Source organism: Odontomachus brunneus, unplaced genomic scaffold, assembly GCF_010583005.1.
Source record: "Odontomachus brunneus isolate Ranch 3 - 2012 unplaced genomic scaffold, Obru_v1 Obru_scaffold_028, whole genome shotgun sequence".
Taxonomy (NCBI): Eukaryota; Metazoa; Arthropoda; class Insecta; order Hymenoptera; family Formicidae; genus Odontomachus; species Odontomachus brunneus.
Genome location: NW_022639478.1, coordinates 707,164 through 727,288, shown reverse-complemented (window position 1 = coordinate 727,288; position 20,125 = coordinate 707,164). Strand labels below are relative to the sequence as shown.

The window sequence follows — 20,125 nt, the reverse complement described above, 5'->3', positions numbered from 1 at the left end:
AGACATTCACTCTTGTTATTTCGAGTGATAGTATCGTTTTGAAGCAAAAGTTCAGTAAACACCAATTAACAGTAACGTTACATCAATGTTATTGTTAATTTTTCATTTAACGACTGTGTTACGCACGACACATGTTACATCACACATATATAGCTGAGTGGGAAATTATAACATTGATGCAATGTTATTGTTAGTTAATGAGTTTTCATTCCAGGAAATTTAGAGAGTATGCGATCGGTTCTGCAGTTATTTTCCGAGAGTACGTCACTTTTAATAAATAACGACCGACGTTAGTGTCTTGGCATGTAATGATGTATTTTTTTCAGCATCAGATAGATTGTAAGCATTGAAGGCAGAGGGTAAGAAATGAAGAGGGTCCAAATGTAAAGCGAATAAATGACGGTCGATTCCTCCACGACATTCGTGGAATACGTATACATCTGTATGTATGTACGATACGATATTACATATATTTCTTCCAGGCAGTATTATTTACAAAAATGTTCCATCTTCTACGAAATCTTGATAATTCAGTCTTGACACAATAATTATACGTGTACATGATCCCCAAACGTTATATTTTTCATTATCGGTTACATTAAAAATTCAGCTTTTTGTTTTTCGTTTTTCCTTTTTTTTTGCCTACGTATCTTTTTGTTGGTTTTCATAATAGAAGTAGGAAAGAGCGAAAGTGATTCGGACCTTTTACACGATACGTAGGTCATTCCAGTTTGTTCCAGCAACGATATCTCGCTGAATATCGTTTTTACGATTTATTATTCCTGCAGTCGTTAAAATTTGCACCGCTCACCGGGTTCGGAACTGAACGAAATATTCGTCATAATTCTCCGCGACACTGTTCGCGTGCTTTTTACGTTTAGCTCTTCGTCGATTTTTCTCATGCATCTCTGAATTATCGAGAATTCAGGCACTAAATTAAACGTCCGCACTGTCGTAAGCAACTCGATCGTAAACATTTTTATAAATCTCTGCACGATTTCATTCGCAACGGGTGTGTGCCTCCGTCGTGGGAGAAGCGAAGTTTTATGATCGCTATCTTACAATTTCGTGGCAGGAATCGTCCACCTCCAGTGCAAAAGATCCAAAGAAAAACTGAAATATACATTTCGTAGCCGTCGGTCTTTTCGATCCGTATGTATCGTCATCGTTACGCCGTAAGAAATATCGACGTAATAACTGATCAAACATTAAGTGCATCTTCGCGTTGCTTTGACTTTCAACATCTTCATCTTCTGAAAATTCTTGATGATTGTTAAGGCCCGTATTAACACTAGGATACCCGGGAACGACAATCCTCTTTGGATGCCTGAAAGAATCATTTTGACTCTTTGCGCGACACTAATATTTTAAAACTCTCTGTTTCACATTATATGTATCAATGATGACTTATGAACACGCCACGGACATAATTTGCAGAATATAGGCATCTTATCTTGTAATCTTAACAAATTATAACAATTTTTATAATTTTTTCAAACATATAATTTCATACAGTAAGATGCATCAAATTTCTACTTACTGGCCCTCTATAATTAGTACAAGAAGAGATAGAGATTGATGGATACAAAATAAAATATAAACTTAATCGGGATTGAAAAATTGAAACTTCAAATAATAGTTTGCATATTGTTCTTATAGCACTGATAATTAAATAAACAGTTAAAATGACTCTCATGTGTGTATGTGAGATAAATCATAACATAATTAATTATATCATCGATTTTTTCTATTATTTTTCAGTGTGTCCTACTTTAAAAATAATTAAAAATCATCAAAGATTTTTTTTTCTAAATCACAAGAAACAGAAGTAGTGATAACAAGGAGACCTCAAAGGAGCCTTCATTGGACATCCTAGTTTATATAATAGTCATTACTTGAAACTTGTCGCAAGTGAGATACTCAGATTCGAATTCAGAGTTAGACGAAAGTTTTGCAAATAAATCGCGATTACAGAAATAAATAAATATTACGAATATCATAATTCAATTGAGAAATTTGGAAATAAATCTGAATAAAAATCTGAATATCGCATGTAATACAAGTTTCAGGCGGTGTTGAGTATTAATCGATTAAAATTGTTTCTAATTAAAATAATCAGCAAATTAGTAATCAAAATCACAAATTATCGTTATATATGTAATCAGAAATAATTTAATCGACTGATGAAACTAATTATTAGTGCAATCAATCACATTGAAATTCAATTGAGATATCGATTAATTTCATCAATTGATAAATTTATGTGCGATTTTATATGTGACGATGGATTAATCTTGATTACTGATTTGCCGATTATTTTAATCAAAGAAAATTTTAATTAATTATTACCTCACACTGGTTTCAGATAATAATTTAATACGGGCCTCAAACATTCTTAACTTGCACGAAGAAAAAAGTTTAGTTGTAATAAACGAATCAATCCGTTTCGATTACAGAAAAATGGAATTCCTGATTCATAGAGCCAAATTTGAGTCATAAGAACTACAGAAATTCTGTGTTCGAACTAAAACGGCTCATTTATTGAAACTAAATTTCACGTTGATGCAACGAAATTTTTTTACCGGTCTGTGTATTGCCTTAATAATATTGCTACGATGTAAAGAGCCGCCAAATCTCGCGTGCAATCACGAATGCATCATAAGCTCGGGGCGATGTATCACAATCAATACGCGGTGTCCCGAGCGTATTCTCTCGTGCTAAATTAAAAAAACGCATGAAATGAAATCTACGGTCGGTGACAGCAAAACCGCAAAACAACGACGACGACGACGACGACGACAACAACGACTCGGTGGTGGATTTCTGCCAAGATGTGCCGAAACGCGAATTAAATTCGACGTTTCTTTAACAGCTCTATCGGCATTTACATAGCTCTTAAGGGGATAGCGAAGAAACACTGAGATTATACGTTAGAAAAGATCTTCTACAAGCACTTCCGCTCGTACAACAATTATCGGCCGGCTCGTGCACGGATCGTTTCGTTCGATGATTCGAATCGACGGGAGTACCTGTGGCGCGCGAGAGCAAGCTTCCCTTCTACCTTGTTTCGCGCGCATGGGAGGTAAGTATGAAATATCCCCTTTCACCTGTGTGCGATTATTTTACATAAAACAATTCTATTATTATGCGCACAATGTTGCAGCGAGCCATATATGTCATTGTGAGGATTTTACAATTAGCTCTCTCTCTCTTGTCAGTATATGTACGCGCGCGCGTTCAGTACAAATTATTAAATACGTTCCGTACCCTGCCTCGAGATGTGTCCTCATACGAGCTTCGCCGCTAAATTAATACAAAATAAGGAGGTAGAAAAGCACACTTGACTCTCTCAGATGCGATGTATATATAACAACAGTGTGAAAAACATTGCCGACGGGACGCGGAGCGCCCTTCGTCGAATATGTTTTCAAAACGTCTCTTAAAAAAGGAAACACAATAATCAATCGAATTGTACAATTTGGTCTTACGAAGATCCCAAAAACGGCACCGTGCCACTATGCACTTAATATGTATATATTTATATATATATATATTATATATGTGTGTGTATGTATAGGCATATAAGAAGAATGTATACACAACCACGCTCAAATTGCCTTCGTCCCTTGTAGAAAGAAATCGAGAAGCCACTTATGCGCGTGCAATTAGCAGAGTATAAAATATAATAACGTAGTAGTGTTTACAACGGTATAAAGTTAAACCTTATCTTATCGTAATGTAGGGCCGTCTGTCTGTGTTGCATTGGTATTCGCTCACTTTCAATGTCGCATAAATGTTGGGCAATCGTCCGTTGTTGTGCTGTCGCTCAGTTATCTTAAAGTTAAGAGAGAATTCAGAGTAGAGGATTTGTTCTTTCTTTCTCTTTTTTTTGCTTCTTTGTTTTCCTTCAATATCTTTCTCTTCGAGAGTATTCTCCAGAATACTTATGTGATCGTGATCACAGACGAGGATGATGAACTTCTCTGCGCACGCTCAATACGTCCGCTCCAAGAGAAGATCTTTAAAGTGCCTCTACTCCGTTGTTGGAGAAAGAATCCATAAACAACTCTAATACACAGAGTGCCGGGGAAATTTTGTTGCTGACGCTTGGTTGTCTATTTCGAGGGTATGTCGATGACACGACGCTAATGCGGAAATGAAACATTGAAACGCAACCACGTAAGCGCAATTACACGGCAATTAATGACTACGATATTCGAATCATCTCCTGCTTTCCTTCTCTTCTCGCTCTGACGTAGACCTCTCTCTTTGACTGGACGTTTCTCGAAACGCGTGACATACATTTCGTTTATTTAGCACATCAATACCGACGACCAAGCTGAGGCACAGTTACCGTGTTTCCAATGTCATGAAACACACCGGTAAGGACCAACGACAGAACGGAGAGATAGCTCGAGAGAAAGAGAGAGAGGAGGGATGAGGTACACCGAACACAGACAGTTTAGACTTGCTCTTTGTACTATAAGACCGCGAGAAAAATTGGACATCAAGTGTGCGACGTCGAGCCGCCGACATTCAACAAAAACGATAGCCGCTTCTTCTTCAGCCGCGCGCTATCGCGCTGGTTATGCAACATGAGTCTTATTACGTATACAAGTCGGCTAGATACCTCCTCCTGCCGGTGGGTCTTCGCGTAAAAAGTGTAAATTCTTACCGATGACGAGTGATCGCCACGTGAGGATAGCCAAGCTTTCTCACAGAACCGACATGAAACTCGAACACTCCCCCCATCGCCCTGCTTAAAAGATTTGATAGAATTAGATAAGAAAAATTGAATCGTGTTTTTAGTAAAAAATTATAAAATTACATCATGTGTACATTCAGATAAATATTTAATCGTTAAAAGTAACCCTTTTACGAAAGAAATTGATAAGTCTTTTATACGAGCTGCGAAATTTGGGAAATTGAAATTCCCGATAGAAATAATAAGTCTAGACAAATTCGTACAAAAAGAATTACAAGGGAACTATAAAAAATTGTTTGGAGAATATATATATAAAAAAAAGATGATTAAAAACACTATTAAAAAAACTATTTATTCACAGAACATTTTAATGAAATTTGTATATATTTCTATTAATCTCCTTATAGGATTATTTTTTAAGCAGGGGATTATTGTGCAATTTCAACATTACGCTTTATATACCTGGACCGTAACCGAGAGAAGTTATTACCGCTCCACAATCCTGACTCTTCTCACCTGACATCAAAGTCAACGACATTAAAAACGATCCAACGACAATTTTTACAATGGATATAATATGCTTTCTTGTATATGGCATTTATCTGTATGCACGTATATATATATATTGTATATGTGTGTGTGTGTGTTATGTGTATACACATAATTACATCGTATTCTTTATAAGTCACAATGTAATTTCAAGTTTTCACAGATATATGCACGATAATAGCATACAGGAGCATGAAAAACTCATGTGACGTATTAGGTTGATCCAAAATTCCATTTGCTCTTCTACTTTGGTGTATCATCGCTGTAAGAGTCACATAGGAACGTTTTGATCAACGACACACACACACAGACAGATTTTTTTCTTTTGCAGTAACGCCGCGACGCAAGCCACGAGAAATCTGTTCAAAGGATAACCGGCAATTTCAACTTATATTTTGTCAACAGTAAGCGGTACCCGGAGGACCACCATATAGAGTTTTTGCACTCTCAACAGAAATCTGACTGGCCCGCGGCCATCAGTTTGACGGATGCGTATCCCTGGGGATACTCAAACCACTTTGGCTCTCTCTCTCTGATCGACCTAATACTTGAGAAACAACACACGATTGCAGATAACAGATATACGATGTAGACGCTCGACGAGTAACTGCTGCTCGAAAAAAATAATCAGCGACTGACCGGATACTGTCGATCCGAACAACATATCGCATTTTAACATTCTTCTATTTACAGGACCAGCCTTACGTTAATATTATACCTGTACACGCGTAGAATACGAAGTAAACTCGTAGATCTGCCAAATGCCGGTGCTGAATATGTTCACAGTTCCGGTTCACTCACCCTACATAAATATCTCTTACACTTTTAAACACACTTTCTCTCACGATACACGATACGATTTATGTTCACGCGACCATGCTGACCCGCGGCGTCGTAAGTAATCGCTGGAGACACGGTTGACCGACCGTGCAATATTGTGTGTCAATAATTGGCACGTAATAAGTCAGCCGTGCTTAGCTTCCATGACACTATCCGATGCTCATGAATGCGGAGGTCAACTGCTAGCGATGAGGTAAAAATAGCGTTTATTAATATGTATATTCGCGTATAGTAACATCATATTGGATGGATAGTGAGGCCAGTAAGACAGAAAAATTTACACGAGCAGATATTTTGAAGGAACATAGTAAGCGTATACAGTAAAACCTCGTATCTATGAATTGCTCCACTAATCGAGTAATGAATATGATGTAATTTGAGCTAGGCGATTCGTTCTCGTGTAAGAGAAATCTGTTTAAATAAAAACATTAAAGTCCATGAGTGTGTTAAGACTAATCAAGTAACATGTTGTCTGTTTATGTTTGTATAAATATATATATTACTTACACATTTACCCTATATGTATATAGATAATATGTATATATTATTATTATTATTATTACATTTAATATTTCTTTATACTATGTTGCGAAATTAAAATATTCTTAGTGAACCTGCCGTATAATGTAATGAAATTTCAGAGGTTTTTCGTGTCTCCTCGTCCACGTAGTAGGGGAATTGATTAACATAAAAACAAATAAATAAATAAAAATAATAAGTTCATATGTGTTAGACCGATCATGCAATATGTTGCTTCATGCTTGAACATATTATTCTTGTATACTCCGCGCATACACATCAGTTCCTTTTTGTACGTTGCAAAGCTAAAATATTTCCTGAGGTACACTGCCACATTTACATAATAATGCAATAAAAAATTTAGAGCTTTCCTGTCTCTTCTTCCACGCAAGTATACACTAAAAAGTAAAAATAGACCTGAATAAAAAGACGGTAAGATGTGGTGTTAGACCAATCATGTAAAAAATGCTGTTTTTCATTTACATCTGTTAAATATATATTATTATGTACATCTACCCTATATATGTGTGTGTGTATGTATCGTTACATTTAATATTCTTTTGTACGTTGCAAAGTTAAAGTAGTCTCAGAGGTTCTACTGCACCTATATAATAAAATTTAGAGGTTTTTCGTGTCTCTTTGTCCACGCAAGTACGCAATAAAAATTATCCAAGATGCGGCAAGTTACGCCATTCATTACCAATTGTCTTTTTTTTCTCATCGCCAATTTACGATTATGAACAGCGCTTTGAGTATTGTTAAATCTCGACACCGTGAAGAGTCGGTAATTATAATCAATATAGAAGAACGCAGAGACTGGTTTCGTATCCATCCGATACATGCCCAAATCGCAGAGGTAGATTAAGCTCAACCGTGCTTGCGGCGAGCGAGTTAAATCAGTGTAAGGAAAGTGCGTCGCACAGTTGTGCTACGATTAAAATCGAAGATACACTATATACACAAGAGTTTGCTATCGTAAAATTTGAAAACTGCCAACTGTGTAACATTCGATCGCCGCGGAGAACCTATCTAGAGCCATTGTCGTTAGGCGCGAGTCGGGTTTTTCACTGATGCGCGTAATCCCGGCCTAGAATGTGTCCAGTTTCAGCAAGAAAGAATGATGCTACTCTGCCGTAAAAAATTATGTAAAAAGTTCTTGGAAAATTAATAAAGAATATGAGATATATGCCTATATATATACATATATATATGTATGCAAATGTATATAATTATAAAAAGATAAGTGATTTGTATGCCCTTACCCTAAGCCCTTCCTATTTATCTGCCGAAACTTTTGTACCTGCATCAAGACACGCGTTGCTACACCTGCGTCGCGCATGTGCGAGAACCACGACCGGTTTAACAACATTGGCTCGAGCGACGAGTCTTATTCGTAATAACGGACCGTTCACCAACGCCAGCATCTGCACGATCACGTTAGCGAGCAAAGTGCGCGTCCTTTCGCGCGACAATGTGCAACAGAGTCCTTGCTCGTGCGAAGTTGAGAGAGAGAAAAAAAAACAAGGAAAAGAAATAAGAACGCAAGAAAAACAACACTTATACATGTCAATCGCTCGGTTGCTCTGCGCAAGTAATTTTTCTCAACGTCTCAAGTCATTTGCTTCTTCCTCTTCACTTCTGATCGACGGAAAATGCAGGTAGATAAATTATTAGCGTGTCTTACTTAGGCAATGTTCTTCCTGCGCTTTTTTCTTGTGAAGCTGAGCGGTTTCACACGCGGCAACTGCGTTGCTGCAAATTTCCGTTCGTTTACTGCATCGATGGCGACGGCCCCTCCCGCATATTCGTCCCAAGTTTTTCTTTTACGATATCGACAATTCGAAAACGAGGCAGTCTCCCAGGACGCGATGCCGGCAGCGCGAACTGAGGGATATCACGAAAATTGCACCTATGCTGTGACTGCTGCTTCAGTCCATCGAGAGTAGGGCACTCGTCCCTCATGCGGTCCCTCGGAGTAGGATAATTTTTTTTAAAGCTCATTTCTTATCGATTAGCGCGACTCCTGGGAATACCCTATTAAGCTCGCTTTGGATTTCTCAAAAGTGGCTTCGCATCAGATTACTGAAGCGACTGGGTAACTACCCTAATTCTCACATCCCAGTATTGTGGTTCATCTGCATATTATGATGCTCCTGTTGTAAGTTTCTGAGCATTTGCTTCTGCCTGTTGTGCTCAATCTGAAAAAAGAAAGTGGAAGGAGATATACATATATATACATATATATATATATATATATATATATATATATATATATATGTATACATACATATAAATGTGTATATATATATATATATATATATATATATATATAATTAATAATTTCAGCGTGACTCACGATATCTCTTCAATATGCATGTAAATATGTGTACCTGCAACTGCGATAAGTTCTCTCTTTGGGCGCAAAGCGCCGGATTTTCCAGATCGCGTGCTAACACGTTGAGTTCGGATTCACGCACCATCATGCTATTTGCTAGTTGCCGATATGTTCGTCTTATCTTGTCATTGACCTGTTATAAATATATTACATAATGTACATTTCTAGCTCGAAATTTGATGTCAAGTATGTTTGAATTATCGCGGATTACATCTAATCATATTTATTTTTGCACACTTACAGTTTGGCGCTCTTTTCTTTTGTTGAAACCTTCTGAAACGATATGGGGGAAAATGAGTTAATTTAACGAACGCATTGTGCCGAGGATATTCGTAAGTATCAGTTCTAAGATATTTTTCTTACAGTGTAAGACGTCAACTCACTTTCAAAATCCGCCACAGGCCGAAGATTGTCAAATATCTTCATCATAATTTCTGTAAAAACAGAAAAAAGTATAAAGAACGTATAAAGAACGCGTTGTTTTTTAAAAGAATGTTATATGGAAACAATTTTTAGATAAAGCAGCGATAGTTTGACTCTTAGGTCCTTATTTCGAACTCTTTTGTCGATAAAAATGCCTTGTGCTTATAAGCCAGTTAGAAAGCTTATATATACAGAAAAAAAGGAAATAAAATTAAATTGAAGTAAAACGGACATGTGTGTATACGAGATGAATTTTCTCGTTTTTTTTTTGCCTATTCCGTTCAACAGATATGAACGAAATGGGGTATTTCACTTCTTTAGTATATGGGAACGTGATTGCAGTACCTGGATTCGCGTCCAGCTCCGGATTTAGCAGTGTGTCGTCATTCAGATCCTGTAGATCATTGAACTGCTCCTCCTCGGGATTCGTTATGATTAGCGGCGCGACAGGATGGTTATCCACCATTTGTTGATATTCGACCCCGACATCGTGCAGACTCGAGTTAGGTGACTCTGTTGTCATCAGCTGCTGCGAGTTAACCTCGTTGTAGCGATTGAACTCAACCGTGAGCGCCGGATAGCCATTATCGGCCACGTAGGTTGTCCTGCAATTCACATAGGGGGTACTCTGTTGCACGTCGTTGCCATTAGTTGACGCGTATGCGTCGTTGGACCTCTTTTTGTTGCGCATTGTGACGAGGTCCTCTTCACTGCATATCCTCTTTAACGTGCACCGATTGTGCGAGTCGTTCGTAGGCGAGACAACGGAAGTGTCGTTCGCGGCGTCGTCGTAGTACTGCATCTCCCTGGTCTCCAGATAATCGTACACTTCGGCGCCGCGTTCGACCTTGATGTCGCATACGGGGGGCTGTTGCTGGTGCTCGATCCTCTTCTGCGAGCTCAAAACGCTCGCACTCTGAGGCACAGGCAAACGCGGCAAGTGGTTGCGAGGAGTTACGTTGCAAGAGGAGTTTGTACCGGCCTCGCGTGTGGGAAGAATGTTCGACTGTACGAGCATATCGTCGCTTTGTACGTTGGTGTGACTGCTAGATATGGAGTTGATCCTTTCATACATCGCCATAGACTTGCCAGACGAGGGCTTCGCGCTCTCCGAGTCCGACATTTGTTCCCCGTCGCTGGAATTTATATATTTCCCGCTACAGGAGTGCGGATCATCGTTGGATTCTTCCTTTATACTCGGGCTTTGCTTGCCTTTGCCTTGTAAAGCGACATAGTGCTCGATTTTATTGATGCCAATCTTATTGGCTTGCGTGGCGGCGGGTGGCAAGCGAGAGGATATGATAGCAGCTTTGACAAACTGCGTATTTTGCATCGGTGCAGGCGAAAAGCGTTCTTCTGACACGGCCGGCGAGGGTAGATCGCTGACTAGCCGGGTGATGGCGTCTTCGAGCCGCGACGGCTCTTCCAAGCATTTCGCCGGTTTGCAGGAGATCGTGTCCTAATGAACAACCAGGGGGACTTCGTTAATTATTTTGTTCCGGGTCTCATGCGTTAGATTCGTATTAATAATCGTTATTTAAAATTGTCTTCAGATGAAACACTCAGATTTGAATTTAGGGAGAATTTTTCAGTTGAATCATAATGTACAAACGTAATGCACAAACGTAATGTCACATTATAATATAATTTCTAATAAAAAAAAACTCAAATCTAACTCTAAATTCATAACAGAGTATCTCATGTGGGGCAAGTTTCAAGTAACTACTATTAATACGGGTCTAAGTTAAATGGCAAATTCAACGCGATTGTTAGACTTACCAACTCCAGTGGCGAGTTGTCGCTGTCCTGAATCATGAACTTGCTGGTCCCCGCTTCTACAACCGCGGAGAACCTTTGTTTCATCTCCTTTATGAGTTCGATGCCTTCCTCTTCCCTGCGCACAAGATTCCTCAGTTACTATGTGTCACGATATATGCTGCGTTCATGTGTTCATATCAGACACGAAAAGGCATCTTATTTGCCATGAGCCGAAATAAACCGAGATAAGCGGAAAAACAGCGGGATGACATATAAAGACAAAAATTGCTCGAGCGAATATGCATTATGACGTATTCTCTCTGATACATAATCATTAAGAAGCTCGGTCAATGCCACGCAGATTGACGGTTGCGATTATGTAGGGAATGTCAAAGTGGACACGAACTCTCTAAAAGTAGAAATAAATGCAGAATAAATCTTTCTGCAAACTTTCCGTACATTTTTAAGCTTCTAATTTTAGTTGTCAAGATACAACAATGTTCTTTGAGATTGTCCTAAAGCAAACACAAATTTCGGTATAATGTGCAGGATTTTTATATTAAGCAAATATTTACGTTGTCAGCTTGAGATGTCAATGTCGAAAGTTTTTATCGATTTTTTCGTCACATATTGAGTAATACTCCAAAATTCGTTTTTTCATGCAATTTTATTATGTTTGTAATTTTGTGCAACCAATATGACGTAAACTTTGTAAAAAAAATGTCAGTATTTTCTCGATATAGTTTTCAAGTGTATGATCCTCTTAATTCGGAGGAAATTCATTTGCGATTTTAAAAGGAATATATTCGATAGGCATTTGCGTACTGTGGAGAGTACTCGTTAGAAACTCTTGGAGGAAAGTCGATTCCGTTTTCCTTTTTATTTCTTGCTCCATTTAGCGTCTCATATTGAAGTACACATACACACACATACTTGGCGCGAAGTATTGCCGCATCTATTGATTAATCGGTGTGCCACTTGCTTCGCGGCTTATTTTATAGTATCTCGAGGTATACTTACGATATTAAGGTGTTAATGCAGACGAAGGATTCGAATGTTTGCGTATCCTTGTCGTACTCCAAGTAACCATGCGTCCGCAGATAGATAAATTCTCCGGTCTTGGCGAGTAATCTGTAGCAAGATGTACCGCAGGTCACGGCTTGGACGTACACTGCGAATTGTACAGAGAATCGTATCAGTAAAATTTTTATTTTCTCAAAAATAGTGTATTTGGGAGTTTTTAGTATCGCTGATTCCAATTCTGAGCATAGATTTATGAAATTTCGAAGCTCAATATTGACAATATAAATAAATATAAACATATAGATTCATGCAGTCTTTTTTGTTTGGTTTTTTAATGTTTAATGTTTTGTATTTTTTTATTTCTTTGCTTGTTTTATAACTTTTTGATTTTTATATTTTTTAATTTTTTTATAGTTTTCAACATTTATATTCTTTTATACATTTTATGATTTTTTTTTGTTTACTTTTTTCCGTAATTATGATAAAATTTTTTTCAAATGATAATTTTCAAAGCAGAGTTTTATGCATAATGAAGCATTACAATTCCCAGACAGCACCAAATGTTCAGAAAATTTTCTGGGACGTTCTTAGAGTGTATGAATGAACATCCTTAGAACATCCTTAGAACGTTCTTTGAAGATTTCGACGCAGATTTCGACGTGAATCTACATCTAACTCGTTCGCATGTTAAAGGAGCGACATGCATCTTGTTGCCACATTTAAATTGCAATCGGATACGATAACAATATGTAAAGCAATGCAGGTGTTTCTCGCAGTGCCTACACGCTTACATACGTTACACATTAAAACAACAAAATGTCAACGCGATGCGTAATATAACTTCGGTAATATAACGGCCAAAAATGAAGCGCGACATAATATAACTTCGATAATTTAACCGCGTGACGTGCATAAATATACATGACATCGCATTTTAATATAATACCGCGTTATTTGTACGCACGGGATATTACTTGAATAATCTGAATATATATTAACGTACGACGTATCATCTTCGCATCACATCGCGAGATTTAGATTATCGCAAAATGCGATCGCCGTTGTACAGGAGTAGACCCTGACGCGCGCGAGTGCGGTGTTAATTAGTCTCGAACGCAGATCCTTACTTTGCTGTAGGCCAATCATCGTCCATTTATAGTCATCCTTGTGCATGAAGGCGAACGCGCTCAGACCCGACACCTCCTCCGACAAGTATCCGGCAACGACGGATACCCTGTGATCGCAGTAGATGATACGCCCGTCGATCAGATGCCGCGTCACATACTCGTCTTTATTGGCGTCGATTATCGACAATTCGGTGATGGATCGCTTCTTCGGCAGACTCGCTATGCTGGCGAAAACGATGTCGTTGCTGGTGCTCGTCATCTCTGTAAGAGTAATACGTGCAGGAATTAGCAAATAATCGCGTATACGAGGTTGCGCGCATTTGGAAACGATTTTAAGGAAGACTTCTGGTTTGGATAGCCGTAAAACAAGAGGTTTTTACGATCTTTTTTCAAAGAAATAAAGATATTAACCTTTAGATTGCCGAGAGAGCCTTTTGTGGCTCTTGAGTTTGAGTTAAAATACTACTATTTTTACTGGTATTTTAAATACTAAATGTATTAAACATATATGTGTATATGTAGCCTACGCAACCATGTCTCTCCGATGCCCGTTTCGCGCTTCTTCGCGCTTCGTGTTTGTTCGCACTTACGTCGCCGAGAAACATATACACTAACCCATATAGCACAAACCTTCAAAGAACGTTCTAAGGATGTTCTAAGGACATTCATACACTCTAAGAACGTCCCAGAAAATTTTCTGAACATTTGGTGCTGTCTGGGAATTGTAATGCTTCATTATGCATAAAACTCTGCTTTGAAAATTATCATTTGAAAAAAATTTTATCATAATTACGGAAAAAAGTAAACAAAAAAAATCATAAAATGTATAAAAGAATATAAATGTTGAAAACTATAAAAAAATTAAAAAATATAAAAATCAAAAAGTTATAAAACAAGCAAAAAAATAAAAAAATACGAAACATTAAACATTAAAAAACCAAACAAAAAAGACTGCACGAATCTATATGTTTATATTTATTTATATTGTCAATATTGAACTTCGAAATTTCATAAATCTATGTTCAGAATTGGAATCAGCGATACCAAAAACTCCCAAATACACTATTTTTGAGAAAATAAAAATTTTTTATATTTGATCGTGCGTTCCCTGTCGGGAAAGCCACTTTAGTAGCTCTGTACAAATCTCCAAATTCTGCGCCATGTATGTTACTTATACGGAAAAATTTCTTAGAAAAAAAAAAAACACTTTTTTAATGAAAAAATGCCGGCAGGCTAAAAGTTAATAGGGTTTCGACATACTATTTATCATTGTTCTAACAAGGAACCTCACATAGGTGTTTAGCTCCGATTTGGATGAGCTTGAAATATATTGTAATTTAGACTAAAAGAAAAGACACGTATTTTTTTATACGTGCCTAGACGGACTTTTAGGGGGCAAAACCCTTTGAAAAAATTGGTTTTTTTCTTTCATGCATGTTTCGTCAAAAGTATAAGAGATAGAAAAAATTTTTCAAGACAAAAATTAAGTGGTTTTAGGAGTACTTTGCAACGATAAAATCAGATATTTGAAAGTGGTGAGGTGGTGGAGGTATGTTGACAATCATAACATTTTTCAAATATCTGATTATGTCGTTGCAACATACTCATAAAACTACTTAATTTTTGTTTAGAAAAATTTTTTCTCTCTCTTATACTTTTGACGAAACATGCTCCTAAAGAAAAAAACCGATTTTTTTCAAAGGGATATTTCGCCCCTTAAAAGTTCGCCTGGGCACGTATAAAAAAATACGTCTTTTCTTTTGGTTTGAATTACAATATATTTCAAGCTCATCCAAATCGGAGTTAAACACTTATGTAGAGTTCCTTGTAAGTATAAAAGAATTATAAAAAGAAAAAATTTCGTTCAAGTTTTTTTGTGCTGAGCACGGTTCCCGCCGGATGCCCCTAATTAGGTAGTGGACAACATTATAGCACATGTAATAATTTAAAACAAATGGGTAAAAAAAATTAAAAAACTGTGTTAAATTTGCTGGAGAATGAATCTAAATTTTTTAAAAAATTTCCAAAATTAATATTTTTTTAAAAAAAAAAAAAAAAAAAAAAAAAGAAAGAAAGAAAGAGAGAGAGAAAAAATGACTTGTAACTTTGAAGTACCGGTATTTTGCTAAATTTCGACTTTTTGTATATAACAAAAGTTCATCCTCCAGCAAATTTAAAGCAGTAAATTGATAGTTCTTAAATTTTCTTATTCTATTCGCTTCAAATTGTTATACGAGTTGTAATATTGTCTATCAGTTGGAGGCACCCGGCGATTCTGCGCTTGGCATAAAAAATGTGGACGACGAAATTTTGATTTTTTTTAAATAAAAAAATAATTTTATTATATACTTAAAACAATGATAAATAATATGGTCGAAATCCTATATTGATATCTTACTCATTTTTGTTTAAAATTCGTAAAGACATCTTATTTTTCGGCTATCTACATTAAAAAAAAAGAACATTGAATTAGACATTAGAATTAATGTCTATATAGTTTAATAAAAACTAATATGTAGTTATTGCAAATAAAGTTTTAATTGTGATAACTACGAAATAGTTTAAAATAGTTAAAACTGCATACACTACAATTCTGTATATAAATTTCGTTGTTATGATAGTGTTGTCACAATTATATTTTTCTCTGAGCGTATAAATCAGAACTTCTTCTTAAGAGCCACGGCATACTGTAAAAATATCCCGGTGAAAAAGGCGCTGTTTAGCGGTTTTGCGATGCCTGTGTTGACCCCCGAGCAATCTCCTAAACAGCAATTGCTCGCGGAATAATTGCAATTTACGCAAAAATAGAATTTCAACGAATAGCGAAATCATATTTTACCACGCGCGAGAGAGCAGCCTTTGTCCCGGCAAAAATACAATTTCAAATTGGATAATTGAGATGTTTAATGTCAAAGAGCGAGCGGGCGGGCGAGCGAGCCAGCCGGCCAATCAGCAACAGATGTTACTTTCCCATTAAATTTTTGCTGAATCTAGGACATCTTGGGTCATATCAATGGGTTGTAAAGTGATTTAGATTCTCCGTCATAGAAACGTCGGTATTTTGGGTGACGAGTGTTTCTATGTCGATTCGTTTATGAACGAGTCTCTGAACTGTGTACATGCATCTGTGTGTGTGTGTGTATGTGTGTGGTTGCAAACGTATAGTTTAATTTAAAAATCGAAGGCGAGTTAAAGGTTGTATGTTAAGCGCTGCTGATGACTGTGCCTACGTCTCTTCGTCGGCGATGGCGAAGGTCTAAATTTAAATACACGAATGGAGTAAATATTTGCAATACTCGTTTCGAAACCAGCACCACGGGTACCGTAGTTTGTTGTGTGATGAAACAGGAGCATCGATCCGGGAAAACTGAGCGAAGTCTTCTTTTGAGTGGCTTGCCGCGGACCATTCGGCATAGAATGCATAATGGGACGCGAGATTGCTGATCTGCACGAAAGAGACCAGCGTGGTCGCTCGCGATCACGATAGGATTATCTAATTCACGATGAGAACGACTTTGTTGTTAACTACACGCAACATGCTAAGATAGTGGAACTGAAAGATGCATTTGCATAATTATAAATGCATGAATAAAAATCTGATTTTGGCGCAACTAGATTTATGTACGGGGCCAACTATGCTGTGTAATTGTTCGAAATGTGATTGAATTAAACTCTACGAATTAATTTCTACGAACGTTCCAGATATACTCTACGAGCTACGCAACCTGGTCCAGCAGGTCTGTTTCTCGCGCACGCGCAGGATAAATCCCGGTTATTTAGGGCAATATGTTTATTACGTTATTTGTGTTTAAATAATATAACTCTGAAAAATCCACACACATATTTGATTGAATTAAATGTTATGAATTTTTCTATAAGTTTGCTTGGGAGTACGTTTATTATGTTTATATAGCGTAATTGAAAAATCCATTTGCGTAACTATTCGAATTGTAACTGAGTTAAATGTCACGAATTTTCTAGCTGCAAGTTCACATACGAATATATTTATTTCTTTTTAAAATTTATAATTAATTCTTCATAATTTACAGCAATTCTTTCAACTTATTAACACTCATTCTATTTTTCCATGAAAGACATTTCAATGATACCACACAGACAAGGTATAATTAAGATAAAATATCGCTTTAACTGCCAGTGGATCGAATAAAAAAAAAAATATAATAAAATCCGAGTGATCATTTTTGCCGTGTCGAGTGAGTGAGAGAGGAGAAAAGAAGCATAGTTGGCACAGTATAGCTAGATTTTATCTCTCTTTCTACCTGAAAAATTAAATTAGATTTATTTAATTGACGGAATGAGATTTAAGAGTGCCACGAGAATCAAGGACAGACTGACGAAGAAGGAATGCAGACTATGTTCACGCGTTCGGTTCTTATTTAACCGACAACGGATATAGACATCGGGATAGAGTGAGCCCTGATTGGAATATATTGCAGAAAACGGGACAGAGAAGCAGATAAAATGATAAGGTAGTACGAGAAGTTAAAAAAAACATTACCGTCGCTCGATAAACAAGAAGTTCTCAGTCAGTTACAACAATAACAGGCATCAAAGTAAGACTTTTCGCGATTTACCTCGATGTCTCCCCTTGTTTCCATTAGACTCGGCGTTTCGGCAGGCCTCCGCGAGCCGGAGAATTCCCGAAATATCGAGACATTCGTATTGCGTGTTCTCGCGCCTGGAGACAGTGCGCTGCGACATGCGGATCTTGAAGTTCCGCCTCTGCTCGCGGAAGAGTTTGACCTTCTCCGATCTTTGGCTGGTCGAGTCCTCCGAGGAGCTGGAGCTGTTCTCGCTCGCCGAGTCGGACATCTGGATGACGCCCGTTGGCGACGGCGCCGTCGTCACCTGCATATCGTCGGGCCTGATGTTTCGCGTGAGCTCCTCATGATCCTCAGGATGGACGAAATTGTACAGGGACTGACCCAGCAACTCGTTCTGTAACAACGCGACGGTTCTGAATTCATTTTCGGCCCTGATTTCAAAGCTCAGACGAAGCTGGGTCTCGTTGGCTCGGCCGTTGGCGATGTCCCTTGCGAGTCATGTTTTTTTATCAACGTCGCTACGGAAATAAATTTGATGTCTTACCGAATATGCGGTATAAAAAAAAAACATTCAACACAAGTAATCACAATAATTTTGTAGTAAAAAGTCAAACGTAAATACAGTAAGACAAACACTTTCAAACAAGTTTGTATACTGAGAGAAATTATCCGATAAAAAATTAACAAACGGATATTTCCGATCAAATTCCGGTCAATTTTTATGTCCGATTAAATTTTACTGGATATTTCCGATCATGACACCTCATCAGAAAAAATTTACGAACCGATATTTCTCATCGGATGTTTCCTGATTGGATACAAAAATTTATCAGTATTTTGATAAATATCCGTTTGTTAATTTTTTATCGGATAATTTCTCTCAGTGTAATAATTTCGCTCATAATTTCGATATGGTCCGAATTAAAAAAGAAAATTGTTACAATTTTTACTACTACCACTTTCTTCCATGTACGATAAGAGAAATTAATTCCTCGGGAGTTTTCGCTTTGGTTAACCGATTCGTTTGATGCAATTTCGCTCGTTTAAGTCGGCTTTAATTTAAAACTGGGTAATTAATGGGACGTCTTGGAGTTAGAACCTTGGAGTCTAATATTATTCGGATCATTGGAGAGCGGAGAGAATAGGACGCCATTAGATATAGTACATACAGGTGCAGCATTTTTATCTTCTCATTAGATGACACTTGATAATCGTTGTTTCACGAAACACATGAAAGCACTCACCTTAATCTATTTTCCAAATGATTGATCAATTTAACTGTTAATCTCGATAATTTCCCCCGAGATTACCAGGCGTTGCCGCAAAGATCCGCGTGCATTTATATCTTACACGAAACAAAAAAAAAAAAAAGAAAAACAAATATCGTATTCCGCAGAACGGAAATCCTTTACTCATAATTCCGTTACTCTCCAAAGTTATCAGTCCCGGAAATGACGTCCCCGCTATATCGCGATTCTCGCGAGACAAACAGGATACTATTGCCGCGCGCGAGGACCTTTATCTGAAAATTAAATCGATTCGTCTGTGCTCCGGCAATTTGCCGCACACGTTCGTTCTCCGTATGAAGATACTCGAAAGTTTCGTGCGCGAACTTCTCGAGCTCCTTAAGGACCACCACTTTGCGAGGTCCAATGATACCGTCTTCCGCGACACGATACGCGTACGTAGATGTTGACGACGGCGACAACCACGACACGGTGCACCACGTCGGCGACGGAGCTCGTTTTCCCCGCGGAGATATTCTCCTTGAGAACAATACAGTCTGATTGTGAGTGCCTTCTTAAAAAACGAGAGCAAACCCGCGCTCCCGCAAACAACTCTCACCACGTCTGCCCTCCTTCATCCTTCACCTCATCGCCTTTCCTCTTCCTCCTCCACCGTCTTTTTCTCCTTCTCTTCTTCTCTCTTTATGTCTTCGTCTCTTTTTCTCCACCACCGTTCATTCCAGCATCCCTTATGTGTATCAGCCGAAAGAGAAAGAGGGAGAATAGCTCGGCTCTGAGAGTAGAGCCCGTTCGTTACAGCAGAGTGGCGAATTATCGTTACGCCTGAATCTGGAGCGTCAACGGCGAACGCGGAAAAAAGAGAGAGAAAGAAAGAGAGAAGAGGGAGAGAGGAGGGAAGAGAGAGAGAAAGAGCGAGAGAGAGAGAGAGAGAGAGAGAGAGAGAGAGAGAGAGAGAGAGAGAGAGAGAGAGAGAG

At 37.9% G+C, this 20,125-nt stretch overlaps 1 protein-coding gene across 3 annotated transcripts in view; it reads right to left on the bottom strand.

The window, feature by feature from the left end:
- Positions 1–447: 447 nt before the first annotated feature.
- LOC116842899 (circadian locomoter output cycles protein kaput-like) overlaps positions 448–20,125 on the bottom strand; it is a 182,872-nt gene continuing 163,194 nt past the window's right edge. Inside the window, exons 5-13 of one of the 3 annotated variants that reach the window (XM_032812740.1) lie at positions 17,935–18,298; positions 13,340–13,600; positions 12,210–12,360; positions 11,211–11,325; positions 9,777–10,890; positions 9,392–9,442; positions 9,250–9,281; positions 9,004–9,141; positions 448–8,811 (exon numbers count right to left, since the gene is read on the bottom strand). In XM_032812740.1, the coding sequence (XP_032668631.1) occupies positions 8,725–8,811; positions 9,004–9,141; positions 9,250–9,281; positions 9,392–9,442; positions 9,777–10,890; positions 11,211–11,325; positions 12,210–12,360; positions 13,340–13,600; positions 17,935–18,298 (2,313 nt within the window). In that variant the 3' untranslated portion in view covers positions 448–8,724. The remainder of the gene's footprint in view (positions 8,812–9,003; positions 9,142–9,249; positions 9,282–9,391; positions 9,443–9,776; positions 10,891–11,210; positions 11,326–12,209; positions 12,361–13,339; positions 13,601–17,934; positions 18,299–20,125) is intronic. The other 2 variants (XM_032812742.1, XM_032812741.1) reach the window with 2 other exon arrangements.